The sequence below is a fragment of the Sceloporus occidentalis genome, unplaced genomic scaffold (assembly GCF_023333645.1).
Source record: "Sceloporus occidentalis isolate IW3139 unplaced genomic scaffold, rSceOcc1.0.p SCAF_8, whole genome shotgun sequence".
NCBI classification, from domain to species: Eukaryota; Metazoa; Chordata; class Lepidosauria; order Squamata; family Phrynosomatidae; genus Sceloporus; species Sceloporus occidentalis.
In genome coordinates this window covers 11,106,997-11,130,225 of record NW_028316988.1, presented here as the reverse complement: position 1 = coordinate 11,130,225, position 23,229 = coordinate 11,106,997, and the positions used below count along the sequence as shown (strand labels likewise).

The 23,229-nt window shown below is 46.2% G+C and overlaps 1 protein-coding gene across 1 annotated transcript in view; it reads left to right on the top strand.

Annotated features, from left to right (window-relative positions):
* The window catches only part of LOC149307869 (uncharacterized), a 56,782-nt gene that overhangs the window by 6,171 nt on the left and 27,382 nt on the right, over positions 1 to 23,229 (top strand). Inside the window, exons 3-7 of the mRNA XM_089534549.1 lie at positions 11,903 to 12,089; positions 13,342 to 13,524; positions 14,219 to 14,350; positions 16,895 to 17,102; positions 19,738 to 20,003. Of these exons, the coding sequence (XP_089390675.1) occupies positions 11,903 to 12,089; positions 13,342 to 13,524; positions 14,219 to 14,350; positions 16,895 to 17,102; positions 19,738 to 20,003 (976 nt within the window). The remainder of the gene's footprint in view (positions 1 to 11,902; positions 12,090 to 13,341; positions 13,525 to 14,218; positions 14,351 to 16,894; positions 17,103 to 19,737; positions 20,004 to 23,229) is intronic.

Here is a 23,229-nt window from a genome sequence, read left to right as displayed (position 1 = left end):
TAACAAGGCCAATGCGATTTTAGGCTGCATCAATAGGAAGTATAGTGTCTAGATCAAGGGAAGTAATAGTGCCACTCTATTCTGCTCTGATCAGGCCCCACCTGGAATATTGTGTCCAGTTCTGGGCGCCATAATTCAAAAAGGACATTGAGAAACTGGAGCCATGTGTCCAAAGGAGGAAAACTAAAATGGTGAAGGGTCTGGAAACCATGAAGCTCTATGAGGAACGACTTTGGGAGCTGGGTATGTTTAGCCTGGAGAAGAGAAGGTTAAGAGGTGATATGATATCCCTGTTTAAATATTTGAAGGGATGTTATATTGAGGTGGGAACAATATGCTGCTCCAGAGAATAGGATCCAATGGAGCAATGGATGCGAACTCCAGGAAAAGAGAATCCACCTCAACATCAGGAGGAACTTCCTGAGAGTAAGGGCTGTTCGACAGAGGAAGGTAATGGAGTCTCCTTCCTTGGAGGTCTTTAAACAGAGGCTGGATGGCCATCTGTCAATGGGGATACTTTGATTTGGATTTCCTGCATGGCAGAATGGGGTTGGACTGGATCAGGGCCCTTGGGGTCTCTTCCAGCTCTATGATTCTATATAAAATTATATAAAAAGACAAAATCGGAGTTTGCTTTTTAATAATAAACAAACAAATATTTATTTATTTATTTGTATCCCGCCTCTTCCGATTGAGGATCAAGGCGGGTAACAGCAAAGTGAATAAAACAGTAAAAAATGTTTAAAAAGTACATGACAATACATCAAAGTTAAAAAGCAAACCACAAATAAGAAAAATAATAAAAGGAAGGGGATTCAATAGGTTCTGGGCATTATCAATCGGGGAAGGCCTTCTGGAAGAGAAAGGTTTTTGTCACCTCTTTAAAAGCCTCGAGTGAGGATAACTGGCAAATCTCTTCTGGAGGTCATTCCACGTTTTTGGAGTGGAGGCAGAGAAGGACCTCCGGGAATTTCACCGCTAGCCTGGTCTTTCTAGATTGTAAGAGGTTTTTCCCGGCGGATTGGAGTGTGTGGGAAGGATTGTATGGGAGGAGGCCTTCCTTCAAGGAGACTGGACCCAGGCCATGTAGGGCTTTGTAGGTGGTAACCAACACCTTGTACTGTGTCCAGAAGCTAATAGGCAGCCAATGCAGTGATTTTAAAATAGGTGTAATATGGTTGAACTTGGATTTTCTGGCAACCAGTCTGGCTGCCATGTTTTGGGTCAATTGGAGCTTCCGGACGTGGCACAAAGGTTGCCCCATGTAGAGTGCATTGCAGAAGTCAAGGCGAGAGGTTACTAGAGCATGTACGACTGTTTCTAGGTCCCGCTGCTCCAGGTACGGGTGCAACTGGCGCATCAGCCGAAGCTGATAGCAGGCACTCCCGGCTGACGCATCAATCTGAAAAGACAGCTGAAGCGACGAATCCAGGAGCATCCCCAAGCTGCGGATGCAGTCCTTCAGGGGAAGTGTGGCTCCATCTAGAACTGGCAAACTTATCTCCATACCCGGATTGGGGTTCCCTTTCACGAGTACCTCCGTTTTATTTGGATTCAGCTTAAGTCTATTTTCCCTCATCCAATCCGTTACCGACTTCAGGCAGTCATTCAGGGGGGAGATGCCCTCCTTGGTCACTGAAACAGTTGGAGACATAGAGAGATAGATCTGGGTGTCATCAGGGTACTTATAATACCGTGCCCCATGTCTCCGGATGATCTCTCCCAGTGGCTTCATCTCAATGTTAAACAGCATGGGGACAGGATGGCGCCCGGAGGGACGCCAGATCTCAGCTCTCCCGTAGATTTCTGGATTTCTTTTATTTAAAGGTTGAATCCCTGGATACAGAGGGCTGGCTGTATAAAGCACAAAATTCCCACGAGGTCTTTTTCACAGAAAATGGCATTTTTCTGCAGAGAATATAATATTTATACTTGGAAATAATAATAATGGTGATAATGATAATAATAATAATATTTATTTATACCCTGCCTCCCCAATGGGATCGAGGCGGCTTACAACAATATTAAAATGCATTAAAATACAATAAAATAAAATGCCCCGTGAACCCACCCACCGTAACCAATAAATCACAGCAATAAACAACAACAGTAAAACAATACAATATATTGTCTTCCGTACAGAAAACACTGCTTCCTTTGCAAGACTGCTGTGTGTGAATCTTGTCAAGAAAACCCCAATGGCAGGTTCAGCTTAGGGTCACCATAAGTCGGAAACGACTTGAAGGCACACAACAACAACAACAACAACAGCAACGAAGTCTGAAGACAGTAGCACAAGTGTGTCTGCATGAATCTGCAGGAATGAACTGTAAGCCGCTCTGACAGCCAGGGTATAAATGCCGTAAATTAAATCAATAAAAATAAAATCTGCAGCCAGAAACATGGCAGTGGACGATGGTCCACTTTGTTGTGTGACTTCCGCCGGAGGGCTCCACTTGGTCCAGTGTCCAGAGTCCCTGGAGATCTTCTTCTTGTTGTCTATGTTGGTTGAGAGGGCTTTTCTTTTGTCTACAGCCAGGATTTCCCAAACTCTAGCTTCTCAGGTTTTGTGACTTCAGCTCCCAGAATCCCAGACCGTTGGCCTAGATGGCCGAGGCTTCTGGGAGTTGAAGTCCAAAATGCCTGGAGCACCGGAGTTTGGGCATCGCTGGTCTACAGTTTTGGCTTCACAATGTCAGTAGAGTAATGGATCCACTTGGAGTCAATCACTGAGGATGGAGCCATCAACATCTCTGGGGCTGCGTGCGTGGTTTACTGGTACTTTAGTGCCTGGAAATTTGGGGCATGGCGCATTGCATCCTTTCGTCGTCGGTGAGCCAATGCCTCCCAAAGGAAGTGTCCTCTGGGCTCCTCTCCCCCTCCCCCCCCAGATTAGGCCATACAGGTAAGTACAAGTCACCTAAAGGGATTAGGATATATGTCAAGCAGGTGACCTCGAGGTGTTGGCTTAGGAGCCCAAAAGGCACAAAAGGGAGCACCTGTTGCGGGTGGAAGTGGCAACCGGTGTTGAGAAGGATGAAATGGTTCCTCTTCCAAGACTCTGCGTTTAATAGGAATTTAATTGTAGGACTATATAGCCCAGTTGGTACAGTGTTGGGGGGGGATTTGCAGCTGGATGGGCCACAAAAGTGTATCGGTTGTGCATCTCTTGCGTCCTGAAAAATGCTTGCAGGGTACGGATATCCCGACCCAATTCCTTCCTCTCTGAAAATGAATACACGGCACCATTATTTTACTTTGCGGTTGCCTTTCGTCCTTCTTGGGTGAGTTTCCTTTCGGCTGCTCTTTTCCGAAGGAATGGAAAAGTGGTCTTTTTAGACTGCAGCACCCAGAATCCCCCAACCAGCAAGGCTATTCACTGATTGGCTGCAAAACTATGCAGTTTTAATATATCCTGCCTTGCTTTCGCCCCTTCGCTCCCTCCCTCCCTCCCTCCCCAGTCATTCCCTGAAATTGAAATAAGCACAGGGTCAAAATAAGTTTTACTGAATTGATTATGCATTCTTTAAAAAAATCAAAGTCTGGGGAACGAAAGGCTTTATTTTCTGTAGCCACACATTATTTTGTCATTTGTTGCTTAGTTCAAAAACCACTCCAAACAAGACATCCAAGCTTTCATACTATTGCCAGGTTATAATTAAAATTAACTCAATAAAAGACTTAGTATAGCCGCACATTGTTTCACCATAATGTAACATCATCATTTATCGCTTAGTGCAAAGGCCATTGCAAACAAAACATCCACGCTCTCATGCAATTGCAAGATCATAATTAAAATGGACTGAATAAAGTATTTAGTGTTTCATCGAATGATCGCTTTTGTGCAATAGTTTAGAGGAAACTAAATCAGAATGGGACAAAATGAGCCCTGGGTAAGTAAATAATAAACTTTATTCTTATACCCTGCCTTTCCGCTGCAGCAAAGAAGGCAGCTGACATGACTGGAATATGTTGGAATAATACATACTTTCAATGAATAATTTGACCCCCCCCGCCCCCCTTTGAAACAGGATGAAATACTGTACAATACAGTTTAAAAATGAAACCTGTTAAAATGACAGCAATTTTCTAGTAGAGGCAGTGCTTATATCAGTAGGGAGAGTAGAGGAATTAGATCAGGGGTAGGCAACCTGCGGCCCGCGGGCCGGATGCGGCCCCACGAGGCCTTGGGACCGGCCCCAGCCCGGTCCTGCCGCCGATTGCCGCCGGGGCTGTTGGGGGGCAATTGTCCATGGAAGCCTCAGAAACATGCATTTATGTTAACATTTTTTTTTAAATCAGCAAATTTTTTCACGTGTCCTCCATTTTTTTTTTAAAAAAAGTGTCTTCCATTTGAAAATTTTGTCCTACATTTGTCCTGATTTATTTATATATTTAATTTTTTAAAAAAATTATTTAATTATTTATTTTTTGGCTTCGGCCCCCCAGTTGTCTGAGGGACAGCAACCCGGCCCCCGGCTCAAAAGGGTTGCCTACCCCTGAATTAGATTGTAGAGCAACCTGTGGATGTCTCACTTCTGGCGTTTTATGATTGTTTTGCTAAAGAGAAAGTGACACAAGCAAAGCAGCAGAACGGTATCCATGTGGTGCAAACAAGGTGCAGAATTTGGGTTTTCCTTTTGAAATCAGAGCCCAGCTCTGCTGCCTTTTTCCAGGGCTGCCGGCTTTAAATAGGCTTTTGATTAACCAGGGATGATGCCCGGTAGGCCTTCCTTGCTTTCGTGGCCTCCTCCTCCTGCTGCTGCTGCTGCTGCTGCTGGCTTTGTGCACCTCCTTTTTGCTGGGATCACTGGCCTCTTTAGTTAAGAAACGGCATGAATTATTTACCGCCAGCTGAGGACTCTCTGTTCGCAGCACCTCCTGCAGACAGCGCGGCGCTCGGCTCGGTTACGGGCGCATGCAACTGGATCTCTTGTAGCCCTAAGCCATGCGCTAGCGGCTAGGAAGAAGGGGAGACATGTGCCACTTGTGTGCACATATAAGTGTGTCTGCGGCTTAGGTTCTGACTTCTTGCTTTTTCCAAAGTGCCACCGCATCCAAAATCCACAAAACAATCATACTTTTATTTTGTGTTTTTATTTTTTAATGATATTTTTATTAAACATTTTTCTACTACATTAAAATAATAATAATAATAATAATAATAATAATAATAATAATAATACATGCTTGTATATTTTGTGGGTTTCTCAGGCTATGTGGCCATGTTCTGGAAGAGTTTATTCCTGACATTTCACCAGCTGGAATAAACTCTTCCAGAACACCACAAAACCCACAAAATACGATGGATATCAGCCATGAAAGCCTTCAACTTCACAATACATGCTCACATTATATATTATTTCATGCACTTTCTGTCTTTTCTTTGTTCTTCTTCCTCTGGAGAACTTTCTTTTATCCTCCTCCTCCTCCTCCTCCTCCTCCTCCTCCTCCTCCTCCTCCTCCTCCTCCTCTTTTTCAAAGGTCTTTCTCTTTACCTCCATCTTCTTTCTTTCTTTCTTTCTTTCTTTCTTGCTTGCTTGCTTGCTTGCTTGCTTGCTTGCTTTCTTGCTTTCTTGCTTGCTTGCTTTCATTCATACCCTTCATACTACTTCATACTTAATCATCCCTCCTTCTCCTTACCTTGACTTCCTTTTAACAATAAAACATAATTTTTTCTCGGTCAATAGTACCCTCTAAACCAGCGAAGGGGAACCTTTTACAGACCGAGGGCCCAAACTGTCACCCCGACCCCACTTATTTATTGCAAAGTGCCACGTCCCTCTGGCTTTCTAGCAAGAAACTCTGGCACACTCTGCGCTGGGGCTATGGCACATGTGCCCACAGAGAGGGCTCTGAGGGCCACCTCTGGCAGGCGTGCCATAGGTTCGCCATCACTGCTCTAAACCAAATTCTTTAACCTGTTTTCTGTAGGGGTTCTTAACTGTTTCGGGTTCTAATTTTTATTCCCCCCCCCCCCGCCTTCCTTATAACTCCTGTCCCTTATTACTTTATTTATTATCTACTTCTCCTTCTATTTTTCTATTTCCCATATCTTTGCTCCTTTCCCCCCATTTCTGCTCATACTTTTATTTTGGCTGGCCCCATAAAGGTATCCCTGTGTTGTGGATTTCCCCCCAGTACTTTATTATTGAGTTTCCCCATAAAAACCCTAAACCAAAAGCATTAACCAACAAAACCCAACCCTATTACTCCTGTCCCATACTTATATACACGATTTCCCACACCCACGTTCTTAATGCATGAATATATATCTTTTGTGTACTTCATGATCAGTATTTTCTGCATTGTCTGGTGATTTTGGTCTGATCATAATGGATACTGGATTTTGGATGCTGTTGCTAGTTTCTGGCACTTGGGAAGGAAGGATGCTTGAGAAAGCTGATTTAGATAGAGCTGCTGCAAAAAGCAAGTTCCCTCTCTTTTTGTGTTGTTGTTGCTGCATGCGTCTCTTCAAATCATCTGTTGACATATGGCAACCCCAGGGATTTCAGAGGGTTTTCTTAGGCAAGGGATGCTCAAAGGTAGTTTCCCATTTCCTTTGTTGTTGCTGTTGTTGTTGTTGTTGTTGTTGTTGCATGTCTTCAAGTTGTTTCCAGTTTATGGTTGACCCTAAGGCGAACCTATCAAAATATTTTCTTGGCCAGATTTCTTCCGAGGGACTTTGCAGTTAAAATCCCATGATCCCATGGCAGTAAAAGTAGTGTCAAACTGGATTATTTCTACAGTGCAGATGCAGTCTTTGTCACCATATTCTTTTGGACCTTCCCCTGGAAAAGCAGGCAAAGGCTGCATCTGTACTGCAAATATAATCCAGTTTGACACTACTTTTACTGCCATGGGATCACGGGATTTGTAGTGTCTTTGGCACCAGAGCTTTCCGACAGAGAAGGCTAAATGTCTCATGTAACTATAATTCTCAGGATTCCATAGCATGGAGCCATGGCTTTTAAAGTGCAGTGCAGATGTAGCATATGTGGAGGTTGTTCTCTATAGGGACTGGGAACCTGATGGGGCTGAATTTGGACCGTGGCTCACAGAAAAGGGATTGAATGGGCCGCATGGCTCCAGATGGCCAGCTCTCCTCCCTGCATTAAGGCCATCATTTCCCCAATGTGTCCGACGGCATACGCATTGATGCTTAAACGGATTGTGTGATGGTGCGGCAGCCACTGCCATAATTGGCACGATCATATTAATAGTGAGGTTGTGGTTTTGGGGAGGGGGAGGCAAAGGCAGTCCCTGGGGAGCCCCCCCCCCCGGCCAACGTCCCACCGGCCCTGTCTCCTAATCCTAATCCAGGTGCTTCAATCTGTAGGTTTTGTCTCCTTAATTCCTAATCAGCTTGGCTGGGGGTGGCAGATCAATGAGGAAAGAGAGAGTCTGGCCTCTGTGTGTGTGCATATATGTATGTGTGTGTTGTATATACACACACAGGCTAGTTTGTATCCCCAACCACAACAGTTTTGCCACAGTTGCTCTACTGGCAAGCACTTAATCTCTCTCTATGGGGAGAAAAGAGGGAGATGCAAGTAGTTGGAACCAGATACTTGCCTACTTGGGGAAGTGGGCCACCAATACCTCCATTTTGGGCTACCCCCCAAATAGGAAATTAACACCCCCCTAGGCTTATGTTACAGTCTTCAAGGGGTCCCCAAACCCAGCCCCACCGATTTGGGCTACTGCCCTCTTCCTTCTTGTTTTTGTGTGTCTTCAACTCATTGCCGATTTATGGTGACCATGAGGAGCCAGTGTGGTTTCAGCATTGGATTATGACTCCAGGAGATCAGGGTTCGAATTCCAGCTGGGCCATGGCAACCCACCTTAGGGAAGTCACACTCTCTCAGCCTCAGAGGATGGCAATGGCATCCTCCTCTCTGGCCAAGAAAGTCCTATGGCCTTAGGGTTGCCATAAATCAGAAATGACTTGAAGGCACACAACAACAACAAACCTGTTGCAGGGTTTTCCTGGCAAGATTTGTTTAGAGATGGTTTGCCAACCAGTGCAGGACCCCCCCCCAAAAAAAACAAACAAACAAAAAAAAACCACCACCCCTAAGAGGTGGGCTAACCAACCTTGGCTAAATTGCTCAACAGAAGGTCTAGCGGCGTCTGTGCTTTAGCTATTACAGTATTATTCCCATGGATACCCAGTGGCTGCAGCTAATGTGGGGGGTTAGATCTCTTGGTAATTTACAAACTCCTCTTCCTTCCACATCCCCAGAATTGAGTGGAAAAGCTGAGATAAATAATAACGATGAGGAGGAGGATGATAATAACATTTATTTATATCCTGCGTCTCTGTGAAACACAACCGAGGCGACTTACACGTCAAAATATACAATCTCAAAAAGATCTGTAATGTTTTAAAATAGGAAAGTTTGTATAGGAAAATTGACCCCACAATTCAAGGTTGGTGGGCAGGCTTAGTATAGGATCTAATTGTGTATGGCCTCTTTTTTGGGGTGTGTGTGTGAGTGAGACTTTTTTGCAGGCCGAATTGTTGCTCATATTGGAAAAAAGTTACTTTTGGGGACTCTGGTAGCCCACATTTCCAGGAACAGAGGCATCTTCCTCTATAGGTAGCACACAGGTCTTTGTAGGTTGGCGCATGGGAAGCCCATTTAGAACCATGATTTGAGGGCTGGACTGGGATTTTTGGATAGTAGCTCTGTTCCCCCCCTTCTTACCCCCCAAAACTGAATGGGATGCAAATAGGTGGCAAAGGAAGACCTCAGAGCCACCACATTTCAGGAAAAATATATGCAAATCCAGGAACAGTTAGATGCAAAACTGGCCTTGGGGCTGAGAGGAGGATGAAGGTGGTTAGCCAAGGGTTTTTGCTGGGGGGAAAGTGAATTTTGCACAGTGACAGCTGGCGGATTGGATCCCAGTTGGGTGGCAAATCTACTCCGGATCACAGTGGGGTGACAGATCCACTTTGGGATGTTCAAATAATATTGGGGGGATAGAGTTCAGCACCCAGGTTAGATAGTCCGAAGTTTGGATCTCTTTTCCCACTGATAACAACATAGATTTGCTTTCCTGCCACCTATCATTGGTTTCAGTGGGACTCCTGCATGCCCCCCCCCCTTTGTCCAGATATACCCACCGATGCCAACAGGCTGTTCTTTGTGGCCTCCATAGAGGCGGATGAATTTGGGAGGCCCACCGGCCGGCCAGCCTGTCCATTGTACCTGGCTGTCTGTTCTGCTTTTATTACCCCTTGTGCGAGGCCTTTATGGCTCAGTGGTGCCATCTGCAAGCCTGGCACAATGGCACAGGTCTGGGGATTGCTGATTTATGTTCCCAGCTGTGCCTCCCTGGAGCCCATTGTAAATCTGGCACCTGTCGGGGCCTCCTGTGTCTTGCAGAGATAGGGCTTATCTCAGCCGGTCCAGCTTTGCGGGCAAAGTGAGCATCATCTGCCTTTTGCAGAGGGCATTTTGAAAGTCATGTCCTTTTCTGAAATCCAGGGCAGTGGTCATTTTCTCAAGCCATGCCAACCTTTTTTTGCCATCGGAGGGTGTGACTTTGGGTTGCATTGCATGGTGTTCCTGAAGGCCCCGGCATGGACTGTGTCAAAATGAGACCGTTCTCCAAACTTTGGATGAGGAAACCTTACCCTCCCCGGAATCAAAAGCAGAGCCGCATTTTGCTTTTGCATCTCAGCCTCAGAGGATGGCAATGGCAAACCTCCTCTGAACAAACCTTGCCAGGAAAACCCCATGACCTTAGGGTTGCCATAAGTCAGAAACAACTTGAAGGCACACAGCAATAGTAGTCATAAAAGGGTATTAAATCATTTTAGCATGCCTTCTTTGGGTCATTTTATTTCCGAGGTTGGAAAAAACAGGGCATTAAATACATACAGAGTACAAGAGCTGGGCCAAGGTCACTACCAGCAAGGGACTTGAACCTGTGTCTCCCCAAGCCCGGCTCCAGGACTCTAACCACTGTGCCACAAGGCTTTTCCGATGAGGCCATTTGACAATGACATCTTCCACGGTGCTCTTGGGGGTCATTTCAGAGATCTTCCTTGCACATTTTAATACCCTGGAGTGCCCAGATGGGGCATGGGGGGTTGGGTTTTTGCAGTCCAAAGGAATGTTCTCCCTCCAATCCCAGACCTGGACCCCACCAGCATCTGTCATGGCCGGGGTCTCCTCATGGGGCTTGCGGGTGCCAGATGGTCATGCATTTAACCCTCCGGCTTTGGGTCTCTGGGGGAAGCCCTCCGGACAGACAGATGAGTGAAATGCAACTGGAGCTTGCGGACAGATTATCTTGCCCCCTCCTCACCATCCGGGAGCGGATGAAATTGGCCCTGATGGGTTTAGGATGGGGCCCATTGCCCTGATTAGCCGATAATAAGCCTCGGAGGGATTATAGCTAATGAAACAGGTTTAAAATATATATAATATTAAATGGCTGCATGAGTTCAAGTCCCCCTCCCACTGCTCAGCAATGAGGTCTTGCTTCGTGGGCAGAGGGGGGATCTGTTTCTTGCTTTGCTGTTCGAAAGACCTCAAATAGAAGAACCTGGGACTTTGCCACCTGCTGAAACCCATAAAAATGAAGCAAATATAAGCAGGTTGATACAGTCTTTAAGTGTTGTGGCTCCATCCTGTGGAATCTTGGGATTTGTAGCATAACAAAATCAGCCTTCTCTGCCAAAGGACCAATCCCAGGATTTTGTAGGATGGATCCCTGGCAGTTAAAGTGGGGTCAAACTGTATATTTCTACAGTGTAGATGCACCCTGCACACAAGTTCCTATAATTTTATGTGTCTTACATGGCTGTTAGAGCCAGCATGGCACAGTAGCACATGGAACGTCGAACCCAATGGGTCACCTTGAGCAAACCCCACTCTCTCAGCCTCAGATGAAGGCAAGACTCAGACCTTAGAGCCAGCCATTCTTCCTCATGGATTTTGTGTCCCTTGTAATTTGAATCCTTTGCTTCAAGTCTCTGAGCAGGAAACAAGCTCAGAGGAGGAAGCTGGCATGAGTAAATAAAGCATGGCCTCTGCGAACAAAAGCCCACCTGCTGTACTTCTCCCGCTGAGGAATAAAGAGGCCCAGCCACAATGCCCATTCTTTCCTTTGGCACACCTGGTCTTGAACAGGTGCCCTTGGCAAAGGTTTGCCAAATGCAAAAGGACCTGTCTGGGTTTGTCACATCTTGCCAAGTCCTTTTGCAGGTCTTTGCTCCATAGGCATGCCTGCAGCCAGTCTTGAGCCAGCGTCTTCCATTTCTTGACCGTGGGATCCCTCCCAAACCAAAATGGATTCTGTTTGAAAGGGATCCTTTGGGGCTTTTTTGTCCTCCTTCCTACCAGCTGCTTTGCGCCACCTTTCCCCTTCTTTCTGTGTTCATTCCTCCTCTAATCTGCTTACTTAAAAAGAGTGCAAAATTGTGCCCTCCAAAAACAGCCGGTGGAAGTAGCTTACCCTAAGCATGATGATTAAGGGAATGATGATGATGAGCCACGGAGTGAACCTTGCCCTGGGGAAGAAGGGAGAGGGAAGGTTTTTATTTTTCCTTTTCCTAACCTTAGGTTGCATCTGCACTGCAGAAATGGTGAATTTTGACACCGCTTTAACTGCCATGGCCCAATGCTGTGGGATTGTGCAATCTGTAGTTTTGTGGTGTAGCGGTTTGAGTGTTGGACTACGACTCTAGATCTAGAGTTCTATTCCTGGCTCAGCTATGAAATCCACTTGGGCAAGTCACTTGTTCTCAGCCTCAGGGGAAGGCAATGGCAGACCATAACTGAACAAATCTTGCCAAGAAAACCCCAGGATAGGATTGCTTTAGGGCTGCCATAAATCTGAATCCAACACACCCATTCCCCCCCTTCCCTCCTCCCTCTTGCAGTTCGGTCAGTGCCCAAACCAAGAACGGTGCCACACCTCTCTACTTAGCCTGCCAGGAGGGCCACCTGGAGATCATCCAGTACTTGGTCAAGGACTGCGGAGCGGACCCCCACGTACGCGCCAATGACGGGATGACCCCTCTCCATGCCGCCGCCCAGATGGGCCACAACACTGTCATCGTCTGGCTGGTGAGTGCCATCTCTCGACGTTTAAAGCCCTCCATGGCTGGCCCCTTCTTACTTATCAGACCTTATTTCTCCTCACCTTCCAACTAGGGCCCTCCATTCTGGTAGTCAAGGTTTGCTGTCCCAGCCCAGGATTTCCTCTACTCCATCTCGGATTCGCCCCTTTTCACTCACTGCCCCTCACTCCTGGAACCTTCTTCCCCTGCGAACAAGAGCCATCACTTCTTTAACCAGCTTCAAAACGGAGCTGAAGACCATCTTGTTCAGAGAAGCGTTCCCAGGCATTGCATAATTGTCACTTGCTATTTGATGCTCTTTTGTTGTTTGTTTTATTGAATCATCTCCTGTATTGCTATGTATTTTATATGTATTATCCTACTAGAAAGGCCCCTTCCCCACCACCACTCCCTTCTCCTTTTGTGTCGTGTCTTTCTAGATTGTAAGCCTGAGGGCAGGGAACCATCCAATTAAAAAGAATGCATGTACAGCGCTGTGTAAATTTACAGCGCTTTATAAATAAAGGTTAATAATAATAATAATAAATCCAACCAACGTCCCAAGAGCTGGCTGCTGGGACCAAGTGGGAGCCATCCCCTGGCATAAATCACACTGAAATCTGAATGTGTGTGTGGATGAGCCTTCAAATTGCCTGTTGACTTATGGCATAATACATTTTATTTATTTATTTATTTATTTATTTATTTATTATTATTATTATTATTATTATTATTATTATTATTATGGCTACCCCATCCAGCATGAACAACTCACCAAGCATGGTCAGGGCTAGACTTGTAACCCTGGGGGCTAGAGGGGGCTCCTGTTTCCATTAGGGATGGAGAGAATATTCAAAAGCACAGTTGGCCCTCAGTGTCCACAGGTTTTCTTTTATCCAAAGGTTCAAGCATTCACAGCTTGAAAATATTTTTAAAAATATACAAGGCAAACCTTGTTTTTGCCATTTTACATTCACAGGGGAATCTGGAACCAGACCCCAGCAGATACCAAGTGTCTACTGCATTTAAAAATGATTGGGGATTGTGTTTCTTGAGTGCTAAGTAACCTTGGCAAGAAGAATCCTGCATTAAGGGGAGTCTTCACAATTTGAGGCTTTATTCTGTGCAAAATTTGAAGAAAAACATACATGTATGATGCTCTAGTTGCAGTTGGGGTTGGATTTGATGGCCTTGGTGGGGTCCCTTCCAACTCTGTGATTCCATGATTCCATGATATTTTGCCTCTCTGTCATTCTCAGATGAGCTTCACTGACATCAGCCTCTCGGAGCAAGACGACGACGGAGCCACCGCCATGCACTTTGCGGCCAGTCGAGGCCATGCCAAAGTCCTCAGCTGGCTGCTTTTGCATGGAGGGGAGATCACCACGGATCACTGGGGGGGGACCCCTTTGCATGACGCTGCCGAGAATGGGGAGCTGGAGGTGGGTCTGCAAACAGGTCCTTTGGGGGACTGGCAAGACATTGAATGGGGGGCGCAAAGGGGCTGGGAAGTGGGGCTCACATCTGGGGGAGAAATGCAAGCCATCCAGCCCTGGAGTTGTCTTAGTTTTTTCCATGGTTGCTCCTTAATTTATATCCAGAAAACGTCACCTCGTGGTGATGTTTTCCTGAAAGATTTGGTCATAGTCGCCAGCACTGCAATGATAGGGAAGTCTGAACGGAAGCTCAGAAGCCTTCGTTTTAAATATTCCAACTCTATGGTTCTATTGTTCGGCTGCTAAATTTTTGGTGCCTTTTATAATATGCATCCCCCAGACCAATTCCTATCTGCTGTTGATTTTCTATTAGAAAACCAGAGCTGGGAGGACTCCTTACAGATTCTAGAACTGTCCCACCGTCTGAACCCTTGAACTGGGAAATGTGAATACGCTGCAATATTTTGTTGCACTTTCCACTGACTTTAAGCCTGATCAGAAAGAGGGTTGCATGAGGCTGAGACAGATTCCTGGTGCTTCCCTGGATGCATCTACATTATAGAGATCCTGCCATTTCTGCCATAGCTTTATGTAACAGATTCCTGGGATGTGTAGGATTTTTTGCTCTCTGTTGCATTTTGCTACACCAGTTGCACACTCTCCTCTCTGCCTTTTTTTCTCCTTGCCATCTTCTCTACAGTGCTGTCAAATCCTTGTGGTGAACGGTGTGAATTTGGGCATCCGGGACCAAGATGGCTACACAGCGGCCGACCTGGCGGACTACAATGGGCATTTGCATTGCGCCAAGTACTTGCGCACGGTGGAGAACATGGTGCGAGTCCTATGGCCAAAAGGGAGAGGGATTTCTTGGATGCTGAGGAGCCGGGCTTGCAGTGGGATATAAGGTGGTGATGGGCATAATGTTGCCCAAGGGCCACATGTGGCCCCTGGACCCCACATTTATGACTGCCAGGCCACTCCACCAGTTCTCCAAAGCACCTCAAACTAAAATACGAACCAGCATTTAAACAGCTGAACAGAGAGAAAAGGAATCAAAATGGTGCAATTAAAGTTGTGATCCAACAACATTTGGAGGGCTGTGCAACCCACCATCTTCTATATATGAGTTTATCACATGGGACGAATCCCGTGCAGATAAAAATATAAACTGAAAACAACCTGCATTTGCGTGCTGCTTTTCATATGACGTTTGCACGAAAGGGAAATAATGCAAAAATAACCCCATCACAAAGTCGTCAAAACCAGCTCCTTTTTACTTTCGCTAAATTCTGAAAGTACAAAGGAGTTTTCTGTTTGGGTTATTTTCCCATTCTTTCTCTTTCACGCCACCACACCCGACAAACAACACCTAGATTTAAAAATCCCGTTCTTGCCTTCTGTGTGATAAGCTCCATAGAGATGGTTCCCTCTGTGTCAGTTTTCTGCAAAGAAGCATCGAATTGTCAAACCTTAAAGCTGGGAGAGACCTGAAGTGGCCAACTAATCCAGCCCCCCTGCCATGCAGAAATACACAGTTAAAACATTTCTGCCTCTGGACAAATTACAGGACAGTCATTTGGAAAGACAGTCACCCGCACAGACACAGATGGGTGCCCAAAATGCAAGGGTGAATGCAAAGCTGCAGGGAATGCAAGTTGCAAGGGATGCGATTTGCGCTCCCTTTCCCTGGTGCTTCATCCTGGCAGCTGGGAACTCTCCTGCCTCCCCTTCAGAGGCAGGAAAATACCACTTAAACCCATTGGCAGAGGCCAATGGGAGCTCGGCAGCTGTCCTGTTACCCTGGGCACCAGCCTTAATGATGCCAGGCAGGTCTTGCAAGAGGCAGCCTGTGCCACCGACTGCCCTGGGGACCAGCCTGATGCTGTTATGCTTCACTTTCCTCCATGCGGAGAGGGAGCATTCCCCTGACTCTGGACACGGGTTGGGGGCCTCCAGGTTTTGACATGGGCAACGTAAGCTGGGTTTTCCTGGGGTCAATGGATTAGGAGAGGCTGGGGAAGAGATGTCATGTTTGCACATGTCTGCTGCAGGATGTGTGTGAAAAAGTCTCTGGGGTTGGGAGCCTTTGGGTCTTCCTTGGGATACCTTTGCAGATTTTTAGGCCAGATATGAAGGGGAGGGGGAGGGGGAATGTGGGTGCATGTGGGGGGCATTTGCAGGGAGACTTACCATGAGGCAGCTGCCTCGGGCAGTAGTTTTGAAAGGCATGAAATTGAGTCCTCTAGTGTGCCTCCGATGGCTGCCACATCAATGGAGCCGCAGTGGTTTTAATTTGAGCAAAGCTGCTGGTAAGCCATCTAAATGGGTTATCAGCATCTATCTTAAAATTAAAGAACCATTAAAAAACCGTAAGTTCATCATTTCTATAAGACAGCTTGTGTATCTTAGACAAGTGGGGTATTTGGGGACAGAAAGACTTGGGGAAGATGTAGGTGGGATATTTTTTGCTCTTCTCTTACATCTTTCAGGCTGGTGACTTAGGACAGTCCTACTATGAGGCAGCTGCCTCAGGTGGCCAAATCCGAGGGGTGGGGAATGGGTTCCACAAGTATTTTTTAAAATGTGGGGCAAATAGGGATTGCAAAAACAAAACAAAACAAAAAAAAACCATCCTTGGAGGGTCTGCTTGCATTTGGACCCAGGGCTCCACTTTACCTGTCAGATCTAAGAAGGTAGAAGACATTCTGCATCTGCATTGCAGAATGAGTGCCATTTGGCACTGCTTTAACTGCCATGGCTCAATGCTCTAGAGTTCTGGGATTCCTAGTTTTGTGAGATATTGAGTTTTCTTTCTTGGAGAGCTCTGGTGCCACAATAAATGATAGATCCCATGATTCTGTAGGATGGAGCCATGACAGTTAAAGCAGTGTCAAGCTGCATGATGATGATGATGATGATAGCTTTCATGGCCAGGCTTTCATAGTTTTTTGTGGATTTTTCAGTCTATGTGGCCATGTTTTAGAAGAGTTCACTCCTGACGTTTTGCCAGCATCTGTGGCTGGCATCTTCAGAAAATTCCTTGGACTCATACTTGTTCATCTCTGTATCCAATTTCATTTACACTGAAGATGCCAGTCACAGATGCTGGCGAAACGTCAGGAGTAAACTCTCCTGGCCACAGAGCCTGAAAAACCCTCAAAAAATTATTATTATTATTTGGGGTGACAACTGGAGCTTCCCTTCTCTGCAGCAGTCTGACAACATATGGAGCATTGAGTAAGGCATCTGGAAGTATTGTCAGGGAGGGTGAGGGTCCTGAGTTCGAGGAGGGGACAAAGAGACTGGGAATTTGCCAGCTCTTTACCGGCTTTGCTCTTCCTTTGGTCAGCAGTTTCCCTCGGCGTGTTTCTTGCAGAGCGTGGAGCACCGGGTTCTCTCTCGGGACCCGTCCGCTGATCTGGAGTCCAAGCAGCCGGACTCGGGCATGTCTTCGCCCAACACCACTATGTCTGCCCCCCAGGCCCACTTTGACCTGGGCTCCCCCAGCAGCACCCTCTCCAACTACGACTCCTGCAACTCCAGCCAGTCCAGCACCGGCGAGAAGAGGAACGGCCAAGGCACAAGTAAGCCTCGCAGACAGGGGTGCCATAGACTGCCCCGATAAGGACAGTAGTGTTAAGAACTGGGGACAGAAAGTGTTCCGAATTCAGCCTTCCAAAATCCATATGTCAACCAGAACACGCTTGCATATCCCTTGGTCTTTCTGCATCCAGATATTGGTGATGCAGTTCCTCCAAACAAACAAAAATGTGTGTACACATTTGCAGCTTTGACTTTTGTATATTGTTATTACTCATGAACTTGTTTAACGTGTTCTCTTTAGCAATCTCTCAGTCTTCCAGTGCAACTCTGCCAGAGGTTGACCATAGAATCACACTGGAGGATCTGGAGATTCCTAAAGAAAACACCTCTCTAGGCATTTGTAGGTCCTCCAGTGTAATCCTATGGTCAGCACCCAGCAGACATTGACCACAGAGTTAGACTTAGAGATTCCTAGGGAAAACAGTTCTTTTGCTTTTTTATTTGCAATTTTCCCACTTTCATGGGGATCCTGAGCTCCTAACCTCAGCAAATGTATATACTGAGGTTACTGGCTCACTGTATATAGGTTTTTATTGAGCATTAAGAACAGAAAGAAAATGCCTATAGAAGTGTTTTCTCTAGGAATGCATGCATGCGTGGGGGAAATGTACTTGGGAATGATGCAAATGTTTTTTTAAAAGCCACAAACTGATGCGGAAATGGGAACTGAAGACTGGAAATATGAGAGACCCAAAAGAAACTGAACTGGACATAATTTACTTATCGCTGAAAGGCGAGCGAAAGGAGTAAAGTAGCCAAGGCCAGGGCCAAGGGAAGGCTGCCATCTTGTGGGAGAGGGTTACATATGTGCCACATTTTCTTAGTGTACCTTCATGCAAACTGCACAGAAGCAGCCGTTACAAAAGCAACAATCCTTTCGTTTGTCAAAAAAGACATGGGAATCTATTTTCCTGCTGTCCAGCCACAGATATTCGCCTGCGGTGCCAAAGGTGACAAATAACCATCCTGACTAAGTGGCACAGGTGGCCCCATCTTGAATTTAGCCAGTTCCCTTTGAAAGCCACCCAAATTAGCTGTCCAAATGGTTAGCATCATTAAGGCCTTTGTCACACGAGCAAAATGTGAAGTTATCCCAGGGTCAGTGCGAAGGCAATGCAGGGGCAATTGTGGGGTTTCAATCGGGAGCCATCCTAAACACAACCAGGGTCATTCCAGGGTTAGGCAAGTCCTCTTTTCCCTTGAATTTACCAAACCCTGGAATGACTCTAGAATGGCCCCCGATTATGTTTAGGATGGCTCCTGATTGCATTTGGCGTCATGTGAGGATTGCCCCTCTGCATTGCCTTCACATCGACCCTGAGATAACTTCACATTTTGCATTTCGTGTGATAAGGGCCTAAGTCTTATAGCAGTGAGTTCCATGGATTAAGTGTGTGAGAAAGTCCTTCCTTTCTTCTGTCCACAATGCCCACCTTCAAGGGCTCTTCAGGTTCTTGTATTTCAAGTCTGAATTTTGTAGTCCTCCATTGAGTTGCCCTTTGTTTGCTTTCATTCTAAGCTAAAAAAACAAACCTGAAGCTTTGGAACATGACCTGGGAGACCAGGGTTTGGGTCTCCACTTGGGCATGGAAACCAATCAGGTGGCCCTGGGTAAGATGCACTCTCTCCGCCTCAGAAGGAGGCAATGGCAAACCCCCTCGGAAGACTTGCCAAGGAAGCCCCAGGATGGGTTCGCCTTAGGGTTGCCATAAGTCGGAAATGACTGGAAGCCTCTTTGCAGCGACAGCAATCTCCTTTCTGCTTGAACAATCCCCTGCCAGCCCCATTCATGGCGCTCAGCGATGTGTGAATGAATCCCGAGAGGGAACATGGGGCTTCGTATCAACTCCATTTTCCCAGGGAAGTTTGTTTGTTTGTTTCTTCATTAGGTTCAATCATTAATGCCCCACCATTCCCCCCAAAAAGAGGAGCGAGGCATCCGACAACATATTTTAAGTTCTGACTCACCGTGACCCTAAGGCAAAGCTATTGTGAGGTTTATTATTATTATTATTATTATTATTATTATTATTATTATTATTATTATTTATATAGTGCTGTAGATTTACACAGTGCTGTACATACAAACAATAAAATCAATAAAAATGAAACCTGCCAGTGGCATATATTCTGCAAAATACATATAAAACAACAGATAGTAATACAAGAGAGAATTAGATAAAATAAGGAAGCAACAGACGGAGAACACCAGAGATCAAATAAAATAAAATATCAGGCATCAGAGGTTTTGTTTTTGGCAAGGTTTGTTCAGAGGTCTTCCTCTGAGGCTGAGACAGTGCGACTTGCCCTAGTGGGTTTTTGAATCATTTTGTTTTACAACACATCATACAAATACAACAAATAAAATAACTGCAGGTTTTCTCCAGTTTTCTTTCCCAAATCATATCCCCTCTCCCCATCCAAGATGGCCCTTTAGTCTCCCTTGTTCCCAGCGGACAAGTCTGGGAAGGCGGTGGGATGGAGAGAAGGGCGCCTGGTATAAATAAAGGGAGATGCAACCTTTTAAGTAACCCTATAGAATGGACTGCAGTCCAGCAAGGAATAACCCACGCATGTGTCAATCAACCTCCTCTCTCAATCTGTGTCTTCCTCCAGGGATTCCCGAGACGACCATCACCGACATGCAGACCTACATGGACATGTTGAACCCAGACATCGGGGCGGGCAAAAAGGGCGAGGAGGCCGCCCTCCCTCCACCCCCAAACTTCCCTGCCCCTCCGCCGCCCCCCAACTCCAAAGTGCCTCCTCCGCCCCCCGGGTACCCGGCCCCGAATCCGCCTGAAGCCCAGCACACGGCAGAGATCTATGTCCAGGCAAAGAACAACCTGCGCCACGTGGAGAGCGAAGCCCTCAAGCGAGAGGTAAGGTACAATATAGGGTGGGGTTGTAGGGTGGCAACGGGAAGGGGCTATGGGACCTGTGCGAAATCTCGGGGGCCACAAACCTTTCATGAATCATAGAATCATAGAGTTAGAAGAGACATGGCACCTCCAGTGCAAAGCAAAAACTCCCAATGCACCCCTCTCAATGTCTTCTAAGGGTCATTGGGTTGCCAGTGTGCCATGTTTCATTTATTCAGCCCAAGAGAGGCCTTTTTGTTTCTCCAAGATGTGGCCCAGGGTGCATCTCCATTGCAGAATTAATTCAGTTTGGCATAGCATTAACTGCAATGGCTCCATGGAATTCTGGGATTGGTACTTTGGTGAGATATCCATCCTTCGCTGTTGGAGAGCTTTGCTGCCACAACAAAGTACAAATCCCACTATTCCATAGCATGGGGGTATGAACGTGTTAGAAGGTTTAGAGCCGGCATGGTGTAGTGGTTTTAGTGTTGGACTATGACTCTGGAGACCAGGGTTCGAATGCCACATTGCCATGTAAACTCACCTGGACAAGTCACACTCTCTCAGCCTGAGAGGATGGCAATGGCAAACCACCCTCTGAAGAAATATCACCAAGAAAAACCGAGCATAGGTTCGCCTTAGGGTCACCATAAGTCGGAAATGACTTGAAGGCACGCAACAACAACAACAACGAACTTGTTGGGGGTTGTGGGGTTTTTTTTTTTGCACAACTTCATGAATTTTTAGCCACGGCAGATAAATGTCTGGATGAAGTTGAAGCTCTTTTGTTTCCTGATGGAGAGATTGTGGACTGCAGATGGGAAGAAGAGGCCCTTTGTTCGGCCTCCTTGCTCATCCCCATGGCCTTGCCCCCAAAATGTGATGGCTCCGTTTGTAATTCGGTTAATTGCATGGGGGTTTTATTCCAGGAGGGGACTGGGTTCCAGCTGAAGAATGCCATGAAAAGTGCCACCTCCGCAGCTTCATTAGGAGCTTTGGTCTAGAAAAGAGAGGAAACCAAGCCCCTGCACTGAGCCAGACCCTTGGTGCCTACCTAGCCCAGCATTGCCAGCTCTGACCAGTGGCAGCCATAGGTCTCTCCAGGGTTTCAGGCAGGGATTTCTTCCTTTTCCCGACCTGGTAGTCCCTGGCCTTGCCTCCTGGAGATCTCCCAACCGAATAAGAGCAACTTAGGAAACTGCCCTTGCAAGCAGCCGAATGCTCAGTCTATCTAGCGTTGCCAAATATCAAGAGAGGCAAAAACCAGAGATGCGATCCAAAATGGAGACTCGTCTCAAAGTCTTCGAAGGATGGCTATTTTATTCTAGAAAAAGCCTGACGTGTTTCATCCAATGTATATTTTTATGGCCTTATAAAGTCAGGGACTTTATAAAAACAGACATAGATGGATGCCACGGCATTCCATGATAAGACATACAAAATATGCCACAACAAATATCATTGTAATTTTGGAGCTGAGAATCCCACTTTTGTGGGACAAAAAGAAACAGGTGAACGAGGCTCAAAGGTTTTTAATATTTATTTTCAAGGGTTTCAGAGAGGATTGTTTCCTAAGATTGTTCTCTTTCTTAACTGTTCCATATTCATGATTGCTACTTACTTATGATTGCAACCCTATTGCCACCATTTTAACTTCCCCCAGACCTACTTTGCTGGGCATTGGCAGCAGAAATAGGTTTCTGTTTTGCTGACAGTTGGAGAATTATATTTCCATCAGGCCAGGAGAAGTTACTTAGGCCCCATACAGACAGGCCAAAATAAAGGTATGCTGTTTAAATGATGCATGTGTCCCAAGAGTCCAGAAGCCACACCAAATCCACGCTCCAGTCCTAAGTATACTTAACTATGTTTGTTGTTGGTTGTCGCGTGCCTTCAAGTCATTTCTGATTTATGGCGATCCTAAGGCAAACATATCACGGGGGTTTGAGGGCTCAGAGTATATGACTTGCAGTGAGTTAGTCAAACCATAATGCCACACTGGCTCTATTTAACAAAGTAGCTGATACTAAATACCTGGCCCTGGTTTATTTTGGAAAACAACCATGTCCACATTTTAAAAAAGAAACACTGGAGTTTGGGTTCCCAGGATCTTGTGGTTCTTCTGAGCCCAGATTCCAAAGACGCTTTTGCAAACGCTGCAAAAATGCTGTGCTGATCTGGCAGCAAAGGACTTGGAGGGATATCAAAGGATGGCGATGGAGCTCCGTGCATCTTGTGTGTGGATGGTGGTATCTATTCTTGATAGCTGGATTGTGTGGCACAGATACCATGCCTGGGAAACAAATATGCCCAGTCTCCAGTTTCCCTGCAATGTGACCCCTTCCCTGGCCACTCCCAACCCAGTAACAGGGCAGAGACCTTACACCTGGGCTTAGGATGAAATTCCTTATGTCCGCTCTGCTGGCAGCTTCCCTCCTTTGAATAGCAGTTACCCTTGGAAACTGGCATCTTATCCAATGGGCAGATCATTCGCTCAAGATTGCAGAGACCCATGTGAGTTTTGTTACCATTGGAGTGCTGGGTCTTCCATAAGGATTCCTGGAGGCCACCTCCTTTGCCAAATAGTGCCTGGATCCCTGAAAATGAGGTGGGTAGATAGAAACAGCCTGGGACACAGATGGTCCCTTTGGATGACCCACTCCGCCAGCCGTCACGACAGGCTCACAAACCCTTTGCACGCTCTGTACAACAAAAGCCTCCAAAAACTCTTCCCATCTTGTCCCGGATGTGGATGTCCTCAAAATGAGGGAAGACACTGATCACAATCCTTGCTGGGACAGTGTGAAACTATTTTGCACTTTTTCGGAGGTTGTGTAAGAGTGTCTCTAGTTGTTTTTGCAAACACACACACACACACACACACCACTTTCTCTCACACTCTTTGTGGGTGGGGAGAGCCTTCACCATTGCACTCAAAGTCTTAAGAACCCTTTTGCACAATCATTTGCACAAGTGTGAGTTTGAATGCAGGGAGGGCAAAGGGAGATTTCCCCCCAAATAAGGATGAGACTTTTCCTACTGCCTTCAGATGTCCAGCATTGCAGCGATTTAGAAATACATTTGAGGAACTCTAGGTATGAACAGTGTTCCAGTATCTCACCAGATACAACGCTATTGAAGGAAAACGCCGTTTCTGGGGAACAGAGTTTTTATTTGTGTAAGAGAATATAACAATCTTTAGGAAAAACAGATGTGATGTCGATTGAGGTTGCACAAGAAACAG